Genomic DNA, 20,052 nt, shown 5'->3' with positions numbered 1-20,052 from the left:
CCACAGAGCCATCCCCAGCGCCCGGGCCATCTTTGCTCCAATGGAGCCTTAGCTGCGGGAGGGGAAGAGAGAGACAGAGAGGAAAGCGCGGCGGAGGGGTGGAGAAGCAAATGGGCGCTTCTCCTGTGTGCCCTGGCCGGGAATCGATCCCGGGTCCTCCGCACGCTAGGCCGACGCTCTACCGCTGAGCCAACCGGCCAGGGCCAAGATAACTTCTAAATAGCAGGAATAATGCTAAAAGCCAAGGGGAAGAGAATATAAGAAATGAAACAAACTATGAATTGTACATACTTCACAAGTATGGGAATAGACCCTTCATAAAAGGGCAAAGGGAGTTAGGAGGAATGGGATAGGAAGAACACAAATTTATTTTTAAGGTGGAATTGAGAGTTGAATATAATAAGAATCCCAATGGACCTTCCCTACAGAAGATCCTACAGGCATATTCTTAAAGCAGGCAGGACTTAGAACATCATATGTATGAGAACTAATTCAAAGCTCAACACAACAGCTTCTGGGGCTTTAATGGATAATCCATATTAATAAATATGTAGGGCCTCTGGGGCTTGTCACTCTGGAGCACTTGCTGGTTCTCAAACAACTCGAGTTTCTTACATATTAAGAAATTAAAGTTACATATATTCATTTAAAAAATAAGACAAATAAAAATCCATTTACAAGGATTATTCTAAAGCCACTGAAATAAAAGCAGAAGCGAAGGAGGCTCAGATTTGTGGATTTCTCTCTGGAAGATACAGTCCAAATAATATTCTCATTTCTGAGTGCCAGTCACAGGAGCAGAAATGCCATGACTGAACCAACTTTCAAAGAGGAGCTAGAATGTTGTGCTAGCAGTGCTCATCCAGTTTCTCTGGAAACATAAAGGGTGAGCTGATAGCTTAACCAATGGGAAGCATTCACTTCTTTTTCCACTCTCATTCCTCGGGGATCCCACAGAGACCCACCACCAAGACCATTTCCAGAAGGAGGCCTACTTAGGCCTTTAATTTCAGTGAGAGAATTTCTGCACTATCTCACTCTGTTTCAAAGAGTTGAGAAGCAACTGCATAACAAGTGCAACATGGCTCATCAAGGTACCAACCCAGTCCACATAAAAATAACTGACCGTCACCTAAGTCAAACAGTTGTTTTGTGTGATAGCAGGGTACCGAGAACCTGAGTCCTCCTCCTCCGCAGAGGATGTTTCTTCATAGAGTTCATCCTGGGCCATAATGCTCCCTAATCCATATTCCTGCTCATAGACAGAAACTTCATTTGGTGTGAGGTGAAAAGAGCCTTCCACAAAGTCAGCAAATCTGGAAAAGAGAAGATAATATTCATTAGAAACTTTCTGTCCTTTCTGGTTTTACTTCAAAATAAGAATAAAGCTCAAATTATATTGAGTCTAGACAACCTCCCTGCCTTTACTCTGGCAGTTAAGTAGACTACAGCAAGAAAAACAAGGAAGAAAGGAAGCTGGGGTCATAGGCCAACATCCCCTGGAACCCCATCCTGCTTAATAAGCACTAGCCTATCCTTTTTAGTAATGAAAGTGCCAAGGTTCTTTTAGTCACCTGTAATCCTGATAAGAAAAGATTAAGGATCATTACACATTCATTCATGTTTATAGTCCTATAAACTTGATACCATTAGAATTCCAAATTGAATTCACTCATTGATATAGTTGCTCCCAAATAAAAGGGGGGGAAAAATCCCCCCTCCACTCCTGCAAACAAACAAACAAAACACCCTCAATGCAATGCAATGCAATACTAGCAGAGGGGAAACAATATGGTACTGAGGTTTTCCAATGTCAATGCTAAAATCAAAGCTAGAGTAGACAGCTCCTTGAGGAACCAAAAGAAACAGGCTACTGCTTAACATATGACATACATACCTTTCTCTTGACTACCAGATGAAAAGGAAAATAAAGGTACAAATACAAAATGATTACCTAGAAGTATGATCTCTGTTGAAACTCAAGGTCACAATTACCCTGACAGATGCTTGGCATATTTGGCCAAGAGTTTACCTCTTTGGAGACCGGATTCGAGAAACAGTCTTCCAAGCAGAGCAGTCTGGACTGTTACAAAATTGTCGAAGCTCCTCTAAAGCCTTTTGGGTCTCCACTTCTCCTTGTATCCGATACTCTTCTTCTGTCAGGAGAGGAGGCGGGGCAGCCTTTTCTGTTGCCTTATACATCTTTCTGTGCTCACCAAAATAACACCATGAATCATTAATCAGTAATCTACATGCACCCTTATGTCCAGCTCCCTTCAGTGGGCCAAACATACAGCAGAAAGCCCGAACTTTAAGAGTTATGTCTCCTTTCTTCCACAGATATTTTTAATTATAATGTACTCTTGACATGTCACACTATGAGTGACAAGTCAGAACAGTCATTATTCACTAATGTGAATAAATTCACTTATTTTCCAATATAGGATAAAGTATTTATTTCCTAAAAATTGAGAAAATGACAAAAAAATTACGGTATAAGATTGTGGTCCATTAACTTGGTTATCCTATCTATAATAGAATCATTGAGAACCTCAGACCATTTCAGATCCACTATGCAAGGTGATAACATGCTATGAATTACATTTTAAGACTAGAACTCCCAGACCAATCAGAGAGCCAATGTAAAATAATCTGAAACTAGGTGACCAGAGGCATTTGATATAAAAATAATATACTAAATAAAAATTTTAAAAATTTTTCAAAAAAAAGCCCTGGCCAGTTGGCTCAGCAATAGAGCAGCAGCCTGGCGTATGGATGTCTTGGGTTTGATTTCTGGTCAAAGCACACAAGAGAAGCAACCATCTGCTTCTCTACCCCTTCCCCTCCTCCCTTTCTCTCCCTTCCTTTCCTGCAGCCATGGCTTGAATGGTTAGAGCAAGTTGGCCCTGGCACTGAGGATGGTTCCATGGCCCTGCCTTAGGTGCTAAAATACCATATTTCCCCATGTATAAGACGCTCCCATGTATAAGATGCACCTTAATTTGGGGGCCCAAAATTTGAAAAAAATGTATTACATAAAGTAATTAAACTCAAGTTTTATTTATCATAAAATTCATACAACTCCTCATCACTATCAAAACTTCCATCCATTAGCTTATCCTCATCTGTGTCTGATGACGAATCACTGTCTTCAACAATAAGCACAAAAACAAGCACGGAAAAAGTGAGAAATGCACGTAAAAAAATCTACAACCACTGTATAAGCCACACCCAGTTTTTTGACCCTAAATTTTTCGGAAAAGGTTGCGTCTTATACATGGGAAAATAGGGTAGCTCTGAGCAACTGAGCAGCAGCCCAATGGGAGTTGCTGGGTGGATCCCAGTAAGGCTGCATGCGGGAGTCTATTTCTCTGCCTCCCGTCACCCTGACTCACTTTAAAAAAAAAGGTAATATACTTTGCACCACCTAGTGGTAACAAGAACACATGACACTTTAGTGGATGCTTTTATTTTATATAAAATAGAACACTAGAATATAGAACAGAAGACTAAAATAAAATTATAAAAATGCCTATAGTCTAAAGACAGACACTTACAAAGGAAAAATCAGAAACAATAATACAATAAATTTTCATTAGCAAGAGGCTCCCAGATCAACACCTCTGTATCCTTTTGCTGCAACTGCATCACACCATGCACATTTCAACAGTTACATTGCCCTTCAGTCACCTGTAGGTGATGTACAGCCACCGAATAGGGTACTCCATGTTCTTAGTACACAGCGCAATGATGATAATGGCAAGGGCAATGTGTGGTATCTGGATACCAGAATACATGAAACACAGGCCCACCAGCTGCAAGGTCCAGGTCAGCAGGTTGATACTTCGTTCGTTCTCCAAGGGCCCATACTTGTAACAGACTGCAAAACTCATGAATCCAACTGCTAGGACATAGCCTATAAGAAGAGTTATCAGAAGACATTCTCATCTATAATTAGTAAAATAATTTGTGTAGGAAGCAGCAATAAATTCACTATATAGCACTGATTGAACCAGGAAAATGGACAAGATCTTTACTCAGTCATACTTTTTTCATTATTCAGATATATTTATCTCTTTAAGTTTATATCCTTTCTTTTGTCCCAAATTTATTTGGGCCAAATGGAGCATTGCTACATGTTGAACAGCTCCAGAAAAGTCTGTTTAAAAGAACCAATATGTGGAAATCCTGATTAATCACCTCTCAAAGGTAAATTAAGGGTTACTCTGTGTACAAAGGCTTCTTGCTTTATAGATCAGATTCACTGCAAAGTTATTTCAGTTATTTCTTTGCTTTTTTTTTTTTTTTTTTTTTTTTTTTGACAGAGACAGGGAGAGTCAGAGAGAGTCAGATACAAACAGACAGACAGGAAGGGAAAGATGAGAAGCATCAATTCCTCACTGCGGATCCTTAGTTGTTCATTGATTGCTTTCTCATATGTGCCTTGACTGGGGGGGCTACAGCAGACCGAGTGACCACTTGCTCAAGCCAGCGACCTTGGCTCAAGCCAGCGACCATGGGGTCATGTCTAGGATCTCACACTCAAGCCAGCAACCCCGTGCTCAAGGTGGTGAGCCCACGCTCAAGCTGGATGAGTCAGCGCTCAAGCCAGGGACCTTGGGGTTTTGAACCTGGGTCCTCTGCATCCCAGTCTGACGCTCTATCCACTGTGCCACCGCCTGGCATTTTCAGTAATTTCTTAGGGTCCTCAAGTGTATTTGAAAGACAATTATATATTAATAAAGCCAATTTACAAATTTTTTAGAAAGATGCCTATTATGTAAAGAATGGTGTACTTAACAACATAAATAAAAGTCTTCCTAGCAATACCATTTTAATTTAAGAGAAAGTAACAACTGTAGAGAGGTTAGCAATAAGTTAAGAAAATGGCATGGACTATTAAAACTCCTAAAATTAATTTCATGATCAAATTAACTAAAATAGCCTATAAACATATGGGGAAAAAAAGCAAAACCAATAACACTTACTTAAAAGATACTGCCAGTAACATCTCCAGATCTCTTGTAAATTTTTAAAAACTAGTTGAATGAGATACAGTGAAAAGGACCAGCCTCCCACCAGGATGATATAAATGGGACTTTTCTAAGACAGAGAAGTGAAAGCAAAAAGTTACAAAAAGCTTTCCATACATAAAAGCAAAATGGAACTATAATTTAAAAAAAAATCAAACTACTGAAAAACATATCTTACAAATATTACCCTTATATCTAAAATGGTACAATCTGCAAAGAACACTGAGAAAATGAGATGCTAAATTACTTAAACACCTGACTACATAATCAGCAAACAGGAAGGAGACTTCAATCCTCTACTGAGCACAGAATTTTAAATAAAAGGAGAGTTTGTATATAATCAGGATCCAAGTTTCATCATGGAAAGTACCTTTCTGAATCAAGGGAAGAGTAGGACATTGACTTAGCCATCAATGCAAATTTTCAGTCTGTAAAATTATCTTAAGAAAATCATCCTTCAACTATCCAAGTTCATCTTAACCATATGAGCATTCTGCTACTTACCTTAGGCATTAACTTGTACAACATGAAAATGATAATTAGCAGAGAGGCCACAATTCCCACACTCATCCCAGTGGAATAGTAGAAGATTTGGCTTCTGAAGAGAGAAAATATATTTCATGACTACATGTGTATTCTTCATACATGGCATTATTCTGACTAGGACAACTATACCAGTCAAAAAAAGGGGGGGAAACATGCAAGATTAGAGCAGGTATTTGCCCAAAACTTGAGGTCAGAAAACTGAAGAGACTGGAACAATGTAGTTGCTGCTAGATTATGAGGATTAGTATCAATGAGGACCCCAGTAATAAACCTCTGCTTCGTCTCCCACTCCCATCCCCAGCATCTCTCCCAATGCAATTTTTAATAAGACTCTTTCTTCTGCCCTGGCCAGGTAGCTCAGTTGGTTAGAGCATCATCCCAATACACCAAGGTTGTGGTTCAATCCCCAGACAGGGCACATACAGGAGTCAACCAATAATTGCACAGGTAGGTGGAACAACAGATTGAAGTTGCTCTCTCTCACCATTCTTCTTTCTCTAAAATCAATCAATAATTTTTTTTTAAAAATGAATCTTTCAGTCATGGCCAGCTGGCTCAATGGATAGAGCATCAGCCTGGCATATGACGTCCAGGGTTTGATTCCCAGTCAGGGCACACAGGGTAAGTGACCATCTGCTTCTCTCATCCTCCTGCTCCCCCTTCTCTCCCTTTTCCCCTCTCGTAGCCAGTGGCTCAGCTGGTTCGAGTGTTGGCCTCAGACGTTGAGAACAGGTCAGTTGTTTCGAGCATCAGCCCCGGACGGGGGCTACCAGGTGGATCCCAGTCAAGGGGCATGCAGGAGTCGGTCTATCTCCCCTCCTTTCACTCAAAAAAAGGAATCTTTCTTCTGAGGAACTGTAGTTTCACTGAGAAGAAAGGAACAAGAATACTGCCCTTGTGGAGAAGGAGGAAACTAGAACTAAACTGACTACCCAGAAAGAGAGACAAACACAGGACCTAGAACAAAGAGCTCTACCACCTATTTTTTTAATTTTTTAAAATTGATTTTAGAGACAGAGAGAGGAAGAGAAAAAGAAAAAGAAGCATTCATTTGTTGTTTCACTTAGTTGTATGTTCATTGGCCGCTTCCTGTATGTGCCCTGATTGGGGATCAAACCCACAAGCTTGGAGTTTCAGAACAATGCTCTAACCAACTAAGCGAACCAGCTAGGGCTTCCAGGCTCTTCCTATCAGTTATTCCTCACTAAGTTTTTCTCCAGATCCCCAAAAGGAACAGCTTCAAACTCCACTTGTTAATCTTTCATTCACTACTCCACAAATTCTTTTTACTGATATACAAAGTTAATTTTGATTCTACCTTTGTTCAATGCCTAGTTTAGCTTCTAGCTTTCTAAAGGCAGAAAATAAATAAGTGGTTAATGTTTGTTTCTTTACCCCTGAACAGACATAAACTTATCAACACATAACCCAGTAAAAATAAGGGCTTAATAGACCTGTGGTGGCACAGTGGATAAAGCATCAACCTGGAACGCAGAGCTTGCTGGTTTGAATCCCTGGGTTTGCCGGTCAAGGCACATATAGGAAGCAACTACTATGAGTTGATGCTTCCCGCTTCTCCCTCCTCTCACTCACTCTCTTTCTCCCTCAGCTCTCTCAAAATCAATTAAAAAAGGCCTGACCTGTGGTGGCGCAGTGGATAAAGCATCAACCTGCAACACTGAGGTCGCTGGTTCAAAATCAATTAAAAAAAAGTGTAAAAAAAATTTTTTTAAAGGGCTTAACAGATTATTTCAAATGCTGGAAAGAGTGGTTGACGTACTGGCTAGATCCAATCACAAGATGGGTCAACCTAATAGGGGATTATATTATTGATAAACTTATTCAAGACAAGAAAAACACAAAAATCCTAACACATATATTAAAGTATTAAAAATTATCTAAGCAGGCGACCTGTGGGGGCACAGTAGATAAAGCATCAACCTAGAATGCTGATGTCACCAGTTCAAAACCCCAGATTTACCCGGTCAAAGCATGTACAAGAAGCAACTACTAGCCTGACCTGTGGTGGCGCAGTGGATAAAGTGTCGACCTGGAAATGCTGAGGTCGCCGGTTCGAAACCCTGGGCTTGCCTGGTCAAGGCACATATGGGGCACATATGGGAGTTGATGCTTCCTGCTCCTCCCCCCTTCTCTCTCTCTCTCTCTCTCTCTCTCCTCTCTCTCTCTCCCTCTCTCTCTCCTTTCTAAAATGAATAAATAAAATTAAAAAATAAAATTTAAAAAAAAAAGAAGCAACTACTAGTTGATACTCCCTGTTCCTCCCGTGCCCCTTTCTCTTCTCTCTCTCTCTCTCCTTTCTCTAAAATCAATAAATTAAAAAATATATCTATCTGTCTGACCAGGAGATGGCACAGTGGACAGAGCATTGGACTGGGATGCAGAGGCCCAGGTTCAAAACCCCGAGGTCGCTGGCTTGAGCACAGGTTCACCAGCTTGAGTGCTGGGCCACTAGTTTGAGCATGGGATCATAGACATGACCCCTGCTCACTGGCTTGAGCCCAAAGGCCACTGGCTTGAAGCCCAAAGTCGCTGGCTTGAGCAAGAGGTCACTGGCTATGCTGTAGCCCCCAGGTCAAGGCACATATGAGAAGGCAATCAATGAACTAAGGTGCCACAACAAAGAACTGATGCTTCTGATGCTTCTCATCTCTCTCTCTTCCTGTCTGTCTGTCCCTATCTGTCCCTCTTTCTGTCTCTGTCACACACACATACAAATTATACAAGTAGGCAAGGGCCTAGCCATAAAAGTCCTAGAAAAGGAAAGGGAAGCACTTGAAGTTTTTAAGATAAAGTCAGGCAGAATGGGTTTGAGTCTCGTCAATCCGCAGTCTAGCCTTAGAACTTACCTGCTTAGCAAGTCTCCACAATAAAATAACATAAGTCCAAGGAGGAAAATGAGAAAGAGTTTTGGGTCAAATCCTGAAATAAATAGAGACTTCTGCTTAACAGGGTAACCAAACAGTTTAAGATATTATACTACTCCCCCTCATTTGTGGGGGATACATTCTAAGACCCCCAGTGGATGCCTGAAACCGTGGATGGTCCTGAATCCTACGTATACTGTATTTTCTTATATATACACACATCTAGAATAAAGTTTAATTTATAATATAGACACAGTAAGAGATTAACAATAACTAATAATTAAATATAAAGATAATAATAATATACTATAATAAAAGTTATGTGAATGTGGTTGCTTGGTTTAGGGATCCCTGGCTCAAGTCTTTGTACAGGTTCAAAGCTTTCTGCCATCAATTAACTGGAACACCTTTTCCTTTTGGGTCTTCCACCCACAAATTAAATGCCTTTTTCATCTTAACTAAGCACTTAACATGCACTGTGGCTGTAACTTTTATAGTTTGAAGTGTGACAGTAAAACTAGCATGAATTTCTTTTTCCTTCTTCATAATTTCATGGGTAGAAGATTCTTACCATTTATCTTAGTAACCTCAGCATAAACTTTTTTTCTTTCCTTATTAAGATGCCAATAAATTTCACTTTTTCATTTAAAGGAAGCACTTTACAGCTTCTCTTTGGCATATCCAAATAGCCAGCATCACTCTTCTTGTGCTTCAGGGTCATTATTAAGTAAACTAAGAGTTAGTTGAACACAAGCACTAGAATACAGAGACAGTCAGCTGTGGCAGTAAGCCTGATAACCCAGACAGCTACTAAGTGACCGACAGCATATAAAGTGTACATACACTGGACAAAGGGATGATTCATGTCCAGATGGGATGGTGAGAGAATTCATCATGCTACTCAGAATAGCATACGATTTAAAACTTAGAAATTGTTTATTGAATTTTTTATTTCTAAAATTTCCCACTTAATATTTTCAGACTGAGGTTGACTGCAGGTTACTGAAACCACAGAAAATGAAACCATAGGTAAGGGGGAACTACTGTATAGAATAAAAGGCAACATTGGCATTATCAGTCAGCTAATAAAATAAATGCAAACAGCCCACCAAAATAGCATTATAAATTCCACACAAAGCCTGGGCACCCTTCCAGAGAGAAAGTGTAATTAGGTCTCTGTCTAACCTGAACTTTCCTGAAGATCTTATTTTTATTTTGGCTACCTATAGCAAAGTTAAAAGAAACCAGACTTTGCTTTGGACAGAACCAGGCATAGTACCATCAGCACTTCGTGCAATCATCCACAGGGGTCTCTAGCACTCTGGGTTTCAAGCCTTAAGTCTCTCAAGCTGGAATTCAACAGATTTGCCTAGAACTTTGGGTTACAGCCCTGTTGTCCTCGGCTGTTTTTCTTGCCCAACACCACCATTTACTTCCCTTTACTATACACCGACTGTGTTGGAAAAGCCTACACATGTCACCCAGAACCCAGGAGGCCCAAGTAGAGGCCCATTAGTGGAATACAAGACACTCCCACAGTTTTCACATTTAAGAGCTCAGTGTAGAGAAGGTCCACAAATGAAAGAGGAGCAAGAAGGATCAGTAAATAAAAAAGAAATACAAAAAAAGAAAAAGAAGCCATTTCTATACAACCAAGGAACTGAGGAACTCTGGGACAATTAGAGTGGGACAAACTATTTCATAGCAAAACATTTCTACAATTCACAACAACCCAGGTTTCTGGGTGGTAACCAAGGAGAGACCAAAAATCATAACAGAATTGAACAGGATAATGATCCACCTCCTCTGTGCAACTTTCTCAAACATTCACAAAAGGTAAAACTTCTCCCAGTTCTACTGGATAAGCCTTAAACTACAGTGATCTTTATATTCATTATTCCACAAATACTTTTTACTTGTGAAGTATTAATATTCAGTTCTACCTATATTCAGTTTTTATTGTGTAGCCATTCATGTCTTCAAATGTAGACCTGTGCATTTAAAGACATCTATCTTTGTCTAGAAGTGCCCAGAAGGCAGGAATACATCTTTCTTACTCTGAAGAATACTAGCAATATCAGGTCAGAGCCACTGGAAGTATTAGGAATGTACATCTTCACAATTCTAGGTAGGAGGTACTCAGAATGATCTAAGGTAAAGTCTCGATTCTAGGCCTAAATGGTTTTATGTGAAGTGGAATCTCTCTAAACTGTTTGGAGCAGTGGTGAACTAAGGTTATAATCAGAACTAAAATGAAACTATCATGGGCTGACTTCTCTGTCTCACTAATTATACCCTCCAAAATTCAGTCCCTTCTCACTATAGAATCCATCTGAAAAACACAGGTGAGACTTACTGCGGGTCACAGTGATACTGTATTCGGTGTTTTCCTCTATAATTTCAACTTTGAGGCAGGTTTTTGTGCTGTATAAACCCACGTTAACATAGGTGTCATTCAATTTTTCTTTTAAAAAGGAGGAAAAGAAATTCCAGATACTGAACTGTTCTAGCTCCTTCAGTTTCTCCTCATTCTCCACCTGGGTGACACGTACCAGTTTGGAACTATTTACCCGGATCTGTAACACAAAATCAGAATAAGTTTTTCACACGTACAATTTTTAAAAAAACTTTAGAGTAAATATGTAAATCAGAAAAGGCACTGATTTTACACAAGGCTTATGATAAATATAGCAATGCAGCAGCTAAAACATAATTGGGCAATAACACGGTACAGAAAGGCAGCTGCTAGAATGTCTTGTTGTTAACATGATCTGAATCTACTATTAGGCCAGAACATAGGGAGAAAAAAAAGACTTCCACAATACAGCTATTTATGAGACATCATACAAAGCAAGGGTCTAGAATATTAAGAAAATTGCCTGGCATAAACAGCCCCAAAAGTGTTCCCCATAATGACAGGCTGAGAAGTTCAACCCTTTGTCACAAATCACGGATTATGGGTAAATGTTGGTTATAATTTGCCCCTGATGTAATATTATCTTTATATCAGATGATTAAAAAAGAGAGAATTAAAAAAACATAAGCCCACCCTAACATTTTTTATGTAAATAACAAATGCCCTTATCAGTAACTATGCTTACAGCAGTAGCAACATTTTCAAAAGTGCTCATTTTGTTCAATCATCATTACAGCCACACACTCTTGCTTTGCCAAGTGGTTTAATGTTGTTATGAAATAAGTAAGACCAAAGTAATTCTATCAAGGGGAAATGTCAGTTCAGAAGTTTATGAAACATCTTGTGTAGAATCAAAACAGTAACAGCAAGGCAAAAAGGTTTACATCCTGATAGGCACACAATGGTTTCCAGGCCAAAGAAGACACAGTAACTTTAATAAGAAAGGGATGTATAAATGTGTATGTATGTGTGTATATTTGTGTAAAAGGAGAAAAGGCAAAAGGAGTTTCTTTGGGAAACAGAGGAAGTTAGTTGTTTACCTCAGGGTTAAGTACTGTAAGCAAGTTAATGAGTAGAGAGGAACACAAAATAGGCATACATGTTTATTGATGAAAACACAATTCAGGATAACCTTAACCCTAGGTTGTTAATAATACCTTTTTAAAAATTATGTGTGAGAAAAAGAGTATCAAAGTACTCACTAATACAGACAGGCATTTAAGAAGCTGCACCTGCCAGAGGCCTCCAAATTATTACCTGTATCCGTGTCCATATATCATGCCACTTTGGGATAAGCACATTTTCATAACAGAATTGTTGCCTGGTATCCATCTTATAAACTCGAGATTCCTGAAGCATGGATACTTTTAAATCAATTTTAGCTATATGCAAAGAGAGGAAATAAGAATATAATAGAACAAGCTAGTAACTATAACACACTTCATTAAAAGCTTTAAACTGACCACTCTCTTAAAGTTGGGGTTAAAACGTCAGTGACTGAGAAACAAGAACATAACTGCCTGGCCTGTGGTGGTGCAGTGGATAAAGCATCAACCTGTTATGCTGAGGTCACCAGTTTGAAAACCTGGCCTTGCCTGGTCAAGGCACATATGGAAGTTGATGTTTCCTGCTCCTCCCCCCTTCTCTCTCCCTTCTTTCTCTCTCCTCTCTAAAATGAATAAAATCTTTTTTTGTGTGTATGTGACAGAGACAGAGTCAGAGAGAAGGACAGATAGGGACAGACAGGAAGGGAGAGAGATGAGAAGCATCAATTCTTCATTGTGGCATCTTAGTTGTTCATTGATTGCTTTCTCATATGTGCCTTGACCAGGGTGCTACAGCAGACCCAGTGACCCCTTGCTCAAGCCAGTGACCTTGGGCTCAAGCTGGTGAGCCTTACCAAACTGGATGAGCCCACGCTCAAGCTGGCGACCTCGGGATCTCGAACCTAAGTCCTCCGCATCCCAGTCCGACGCTCTATCCATTGCACCACTGCCTGGTCAGACAATAAATAATATCATTAAAAAAGAAGTTAAAGGTCCTGGCCGGTTGGCTCAGTGGTAGAGCGTCGGCCTGGCGTGCAAAAGTCCCGGGTTCAATTCCCAGCCAGGGCACACAGGAGAGGCGCCCATCTGCTTCTCCACCCCTTCCTCTCTGTCTCTCTTCCCCTCCTGCAGCCAAGGCTCCATTGGAGCAAAGCAGGCCCGGGCACTGAGGATGGCTCCATGGCCTCTGCCTCAGGCACTAGAATGGCCCTGGTTGCAACAGAGCAACGCCCTAGATGGGCAGAGCATCGCCCCCTGGTGGGCATGCCGGGTGGATCCCGGTCAGGCGCATGCCGGAGTCTGTCTGACTGCCTCCCCATTTCCAACTTCAGAAAAATACAAAAAAAAAAAAAAAAAAAGTTAAAAAAAAACATAACTGAAATGAGAAAAGATATAAGGTAGTCTCATTTTGGTCAAATATAATTATTTAAATATTACAAATAGTCATTAACCCAGAATAAGTAATAACAAAAGCTACTATTAAGTGTTTATTAAGACAGACAGTATGTTGTCTCATTTAACCCTCCCAACAATGTTATGAGGTAGGCACTCTCATAATCCCCATTTCACAAATGAGAAAGCACATTTAAGGATGGATTTGCCCAAAGTCACAGAGCTATTAAATAGTCTGACTGAGATTCACACCCAGCCCTATTCCCCTTAAAAAGGCGCAGCTAAATTAACCTAGCTGGTAATTTTTCCTATCCCTTTCCTGAGTAGGATGAACAGAACTTGCAATGTTTCATGTCTATAACTATATATATGTAATGTATTCACATGTATACCATATGTATATATGTATGTGTATAAATAATACTTTAAACAGATACTGAAAGATTGCAAAGTTGCTTTTTTTCTGCTGGTTTTTTTTTTTTTTTTCATTTCAAGTTTTAATAATAGCCAGTGAATATATGCACTCCCTTGGATTTTACTGAAACAGACCATCCTTACTCTCAGGAGTTTTGCATATAATTTCAACTAATTTAAGGTTTAAAAGTGGCCACTCTCTCGTATCTTCCCAAATTGGGCAAGCTACCTTCTTTACCACAAAATATTTAACTTCTTCTTTGAGTTCTATATTGTACTTAGTAATTAAGTGATACTTTAAATGAAAATTTAGTTATCTCTCCGGGCCTTCGAATAAAGGTGAGTAGATTTAAATAAACTAAAAAACAAACATATACAAAACCCATAAAAACATTAAAACCTCAACCAAACCTTAGAAAGCTAAAATAACACACAAAAAGGGCACTGATGTCCAACCAACCCAAAACTGTTTTAGGATAAAGCTAAGACTCATTTTGAAGTTAAATTCAGTCTTAAACCTAAATGTAAGAGCAAAACTATAAAACTGTTAGGAGAAAACACAGGTACAAATCTTTGTGGCCTGAGATTAGGCAATGGTTTCTTAGATATGACACTAAAGCATAGCAACAAAAAAAGATAAAGCATACTTCAGAAAAGTTTTAAACTTTTGTGTCTCAAAGGACACTATCAAGATAGTGAAAAAACACCCCACAAAATAGGAGAAAATATCTACAAATCTTGTATCTGTTAAGGGTCTAGTATCTAGAATATCCAACTACTGTACTACCACACAACAATAAAAAGAGAAATAACACAATTTTCTTTCTTTCTAGAGAGAGAGGGACAGAGACAGGGGCAGGCAGACAGATAGAAGTGAGAGATGAGAAGCATCAGTTCTTTGTTGCAGCATCTTAGTTGTTCATTGATTGCTTTCTCATATGTGCCTTGATGGTGGGGGATGGAGGGGCTCCAGCAGAGCCAGTGACCCCTTGCTCAAGTCAGCAACCATGGGGTCATGTCTATGATCTCACACTCAAACCAGCATCCCACACTCAAGCTGGGGACCTCAGGATTTTGAACCTGGGTCCTCAGCATTCCAGGCCAACATTCTATCTACTGCGCCACCACCTGGTCAGGCAAAAAATAATCCATTTTTTTTAAATGGGTAAAGAACTTGAATAGGCATTTCTCCAAAAAACATATACAACAGTAAGAATGTGGAAAAAATGGAATCTTTGTACAATACTGTTAAGAATGCAGATTGGTACAGACACTGTAGAAAGCACTACGGAGTGTCCTCAAAAAATTTAAAATTGCCCAGCCTGTGGTGGCGCAGTAGATAAAGTGTTGCCCTGGAATTCTAAGGTTGCCAGTTTGAAACCCTGGGTTTGCCTGGTCAAGGCACATATAAGAGTTGATGTGTCCTGCTCCTCCCCCGCCCCTCTTGCTCTTCTCTAAAATGAATAAATAAAATCTATAAAAAAATATAAAATTAAACTGTCTTGCCTGACCAGGTAGTGGCATAGTGGATATAGCACTGACCTGGGATGCTGAAGACCCAGGTTCAAATCCCTGAGGTCACCAGCTTGAGTGCGGGGTCACTGGCTTGAACAAGGGACCATAGACATGACCTCCTTGTTGCTGGCTTGAGCCTAAAGGTCATTGGCTTGAAGGCCAGAGTCACTGGCTTGAGCAAGGGGTCACTGGCTTGGCTAGAGGCCCCTCCCCCCACCTCCCAGTCAATGCACATATGAGAAGCAATCAGTGAACAACTAAAATGCTGCAACTACAAGTTGATGCTTCTCATCTCTCTCCCTTCCTGTCTGTCTCTCTCTCACTTAAAAACAAAACAAAACAAAAAAACTGCCTTATGATCCAATGATTCCACTTCTGGGAATTTATCCAAAGAAATCCAAAACACGGCCCTGGCCAGTTGGCTCAGCGGTAGAGCGTCGGCCTGGCGTGCGGGGGACCAGGGTTCGATTCCCGGCCAGGGCACATAGAAGAAGCGTCCATTTGCTTCTCCACCCCCCCCCCCTCCTTCCTCTCTGTCTCTCTCTTCCCCTCCCGCAGCCAAAGCTCCATTGGAGCAAAGATGGCCCGGGCGCTGGGGATGGCTCCTTGGCCTCTGCCCCAGGTGCTAGAGTGGCTCTGGTGCGGCAGAGCAACGCCCCGGAGGGGCAGAGCATCGCCCTCTGGTGGGCGGAGCGTCGCCCCTGGTGGGCGTGCCAGGGGGGATCCCGGTGGGGCGCATGCGGGAGTCTGTCTGACTGTCTCTCCCCGTTCCCAGCTTCAGAAAAATAAAAAATAAAAAAAAAATAAAAATAAATCCAAAACACTAATTCGAAAGAATATATTCACCTCTATGTTCATTGCAGCGTTATTTACAATAACCAAGATATAGAAGCAAGCCAAATGCCCATCAATAAACAAGTGGACAGCCTGACCAGGTGGTGGTGTAGTGGATAGAGCATCAACATGGGATGTTGAGGACCCAGGTTCAAATCCCCGAGGTCACTGGCTTGAGTTTGGGCTCGCCAGCTTGAGCATGAGATCATAGACATGACCCCGTGGTCAATGGCTTGAGCCCAAGGTTGCTGGCTTAAGAAGGGGTCACTGGCTTGGCTAGAGCCCCCCCCCATCAAAGCACATATGAGAAGCAAGCAATGAACAGCTCAAGTGACACCTGAGCTGATGCTTCTCATCTCTTTCCCTTCTTGTCTATGTCTCTCTCTCTCTCTCACACACACACACAAAGAATTTTAAAATTAAAGTCCATGGCCCTGGCCTCAGTGGACAGAGTGTCAGCCCAGTGTATGGATGTCCCGGGTTCAATTTCCAGTCAAGGCACACAAGAGAAGCAACCATCTGCTCTCTCCTCTTCCTCTTCCCCTCTTGCAGCCAGTGGCTCAACTGGTTTGAGTGTAGGCGCTAAGCACTGAGGATAGCTGGGATTGACTCAAGCATCAGCCCCAGACCAGTGGGGGGGGGGGGGGGGGGGCCTTTGCCGGGTGGATCCCAGTAGGGTGCCTGTGAGTGTCTATCTCACTATTTCACCACCTTTCACTAAAAAAAAAAAAAAAAAAAAAAAAAAAAAAAAAAAAGCCCAATAAATAGAAATCACAATAAACAAGCCAAGAACAAAGGACAGAAACATACTCCAATTCAAAAGTCGAAACAGAAAATAGTTACTAAACAGTTGAAAGATGCTCCCTCAAAATAATGCAAGATAAGTGCTTTTGATCTATTAAATTAGAAAAGGTTTACAGTCTAGAATATCCATTGCTGTTGAGGGTCACAAGCAAATATTGCTGATAGTGGTGTAAACTGGCACACTTCCTCAGGAAAGTATTATAGGCATGTACTTCAAAGATCTTAAATATATTTCAGCTATTGATCTAGTAAATCCATTTCTGAGAATCTATCCTAAAAAAAACCTAAATGCAATAAATGTTAAACACAAATATGTACACAAAACTCCAAGGTCACCGGCTTGAGCACAGACTCACCAGCTTGAGCATGGGATCATAGTCATGACCCCACAGTCGCCAGCTTGAAGCCCAAGGTCACTAGCTTGAGTAAGGGGTCCCTGGCTCAGCTAGAGCCCCTCCTCACCTTCCCAGGCACCCGTCAAGGCACATATGAGAAAACAAGCAATGAACAACTAAGGTGTCGCAACTATGAGTTGATGTTTCTCATCTCTCTCCTTTCCTGTCTCTCTCTCTCTCACTTAAAAAAAAAATAGAAACACCACAAATATGCAACCAAATGTTTAATTCAGAAACATTAAATGACTTATCCGTAGAAGTAACATTTATGAAGAATTTTGAGACATAGGAAAATGCTTATGCTACAAAATCAAATGAGAAAACTATCTCTGTTTATAACTGGTGGCCTCAACAAAATAGAACTGAACTGCTGACAGAAATATAAATGTACTATCAATTAAAGTATTTTAAATTAAAAACATGTTGAAAAACACCAGAAAAAAGTGTACTGAAATAGTCTGCCTCTAAATGGAATAAACAGTAAGGGTATTTTCTACTTTTTTATACTTAACTGTACTTGCCAAGGAGTGTAAAATAAACTCACATTATTTTTTTAATCAAAAATTTCAAAAACTTCCAGTGAGAAAGATCTCCCTGCCTTTTAAGGTTCTCCATCCTGTATTTAGGTACCTCTGACTTGAGAAAGGTCTTCTCTATTAAGACTGTCACTATGTAGCTGCCACCCACATTATCAGGCCATGGCAATGAAAATCATCTGTGGAGTTTACCCTTCTCTAAGCCTATCCCTGTTCCGCTCACTGAAAAAATTTAGAGAGACGGCTGATTGAGATCTTTGTAACATTTTTTAATATATTTTTTCTTTCTTCTCCACAATCCACAACCCCACTTTAGAGGTTAGCTACCTGGTTCAAAGTCATTCAGATAATAAATAGTCCTTCAAATAAATGTTACTCTGGGCGCTGCCTCTAGAAAAGTACCTTCCTGGATACCTATCCCTTCCCCTTGAAAAAAATAAAAAAAGTTTCAGAAGGATGCTGCACTTTGGAACTAGATCTATGGATCCTGAGCCAACCTTAAAGTTACAGTTAAGGATAATCATGGCATGTGCTAGACAGCAAACAGAGCACAATATGTGTTCACAAGATAAAATTACTCAACTCCCTTCAGTGGAAGTCTGGAAACTTTATCTTTCTGTGCGCATTTAACGACAAGAGGGGTAGGTAGAGGTTCCTACACTCTTAAATTTTCTGGATTAGATAAGAGTAGAAAAGAAGAAGTTTCAACCCAGTCCAAAGCCAATTAGCCAGTATCAAATAATAAGTATCAAATAAATGTGCCTAAGAGATTAAATTTCCAAAAAAAACCTATTCGATGCTGAATGATGCTTGTGTATCTTTTTTTTTTTTTTTTGAAATGGGAATTTAAGGGTCCAGGTCCGTTCAATGGAGCCAGGATCTTACAAGGACAAATGACATTAGTTAGCGATTCCTGCATCCCAGCCACCATGCCCCAAGTCCTGACATAGCCTACACTCAGAAGGTATTGCTAATTTGCTCTTTGGGTCTCCTTCCTTTTAACCAGGAAAGCCGAGCAGGCCAGTGCAGTTACAGGACTCAGGCCCGCGGTTCATCCAGCCTAGGCCTCCCCTTCCTGTCTCCGCCAAAAAGGCTCCAGGCTCCTCCCAACTCTGGGCAGCTCTACCAAGCCGCCCCAAGCCCTGACCCCTCAATGCCCACGCCCACTCGCCTACGACGAGGCTTCTTTCTCTCCGTATGTCGGCGCCACTCCGCAGAGTAACTGGACGCGCGGAGAACGCTTCCCACTTTTCTAAATGCAACCCCTCGGCACCCGCTCCCACGGCAGCTGCTGCTGTCCAGGCGGTACCTGAGCGGCAGACCAAGCAGCCGGAGAGAACCAGGAGCAGCCGCACTGCCCCAGAGCTCCCGGCCCCCCAGCCCCAGGGTAGGGCTCCAACGGCTGGAGACACCGCCACTTTCATTCCTCCCGCCATAGTCGCCTCACACCACCGCCTCCTCACGTGTCTCTCCCTGGCAACTAATCCCAAACAGGCAGGGCCAGCAACCTATCCGCTACAAGACCCGCCCCATAACCATCAACTGGGTGGGCGGAGCTTCAGGCACGCAGTCCCCTGCGAACCCTATAATCTCGCCTCTTCGTAACTGAAAAAGAGGGTGGGAGCAGCAGTTTTTAGCCTATTAGAAAACGATTCTCACTTTAGCAATGGCGACAGGAAGATTCCACCCCTTAACAACATGTTTCCGTCTCCAGTTTATTTATAATTGGTGTGATTGATAGTAAGTTTAGCCAATAGAAGATCAGAATGGGTGAGGCTTCCTTGACCAAATTTGATATTTCCGCGAAAACTATCTCAAGTTCCTTCTGCTTTCCCTTTTTCCTTTTTATCATGATTTTTTTTATGGGAAACTTATAATTGGAGCTCTTTTATAAGTAGAGTCCTGACAGGACAAATTTTTTAAAGGTTATTGTGTCTTCCTAAATAATTTAAAACGGATGAATATTAACATTTTAAAATGTAGTCATAGAATTTTTTTTTGGAAGCAAAATGAATGTGAGGATTAAGAGAAAATGTTTTATTCCTCACAACACCTTGTGAGACAAATATTATATCCATTTAAAAAGAAACCAAGGCTAAAAGAGGCAAAGAAACCTCCCCAAGATTGCAGTTAGTTGGTTCCAACTAACTTGTGGTTCCAACCTAAGGCTTAACCACTACAAAGCCTAAGTTCTTTTCATGCAGCAAGCTGCCTCCCGTTAAATGATTTCACCGTG

At 40.9% G+C, this 20,052-nt stretch overlaps 1 protein-coding gene across 1 annotated transcript; it reads right to left on the bottom strand.

Moving 5' to 3' along the window:
• Positions 1-210: 210 nt before the first annotated feature.
• On the bottom strand, positions 211-19,273 carry NEMP1 (nuclear envelope integral membrane protein 1). The gene is made up of 9 exons (XM_066365842.1): positions 19,126-19,273; positions 12,138-12,262; positions 10,821-11,040; positions 8,447-8,519; positions 5,538-5,631; positions 4,989-5,103; positions 3,691-3,916; positions 2,033-2,206; positions 211-1,316 (listed from the first exon to the last, which is right to left on the bottom strand). The coding sequence occupies exons 1-9, from the start codon at positions 19,250-19,252 to the stop codon at positions 1,133-1,135; spliced, it is 1,338 nt and encodes a 445-aa protein (XP_066221939.1). The 5' UTR covers positions 19,253-19,273; the 3' UTR covers positions 211-1,132.
• Positions 19,274-20,052: the final 779 nt, after the last annotated feature.

Source organism: Saccopteryx leptura, chromosome 2 (assembly GCF_036850995.1).
Source record: "Saccopteryx leptura isolate mSacLep1 chromosome 2, mSacLep1_pri_phased_curated, whole genome shotgun sequence".
NCBI classification, from domain to species: Eukaryota; Metazoa; Chordata; class Mammalia; order Chiroptera; family Emballonuridae; genus Saccopteryx; species Saccopteryx leptura.
This window is presented reverse-complemented; position numbering and strand designations above follow the sequence as displayed.

What these genes read in the sequence shown, in the direction of transcription:
- NEMP1 (XM_066365842.1), bottom strand. Translation starts at nt 19,252, where the DNA reads ATGGCGGGAGGAATGAAAGTGGCGGTGTCTCCAGCCGTTGGAGCCCTA. An exon ending in TGTGGAGACTTGCTAAGCAG is followed by an intron (nt 5,632 to 8,446) that starts GTAAGTTCTAAG and finishes TTCTCTCTTCAG; the next exon opens with AAGCCAAATCTTCTACTATT. An exon ending in TGGCTGTACATCACCTACAG is followed by an intron (nt 2,207 to 3,690) that starts GTGACTGAAGGG and finishes TGGTGAGCACAG; the next exon opens with AAAGATGTATAAGGCAACAG.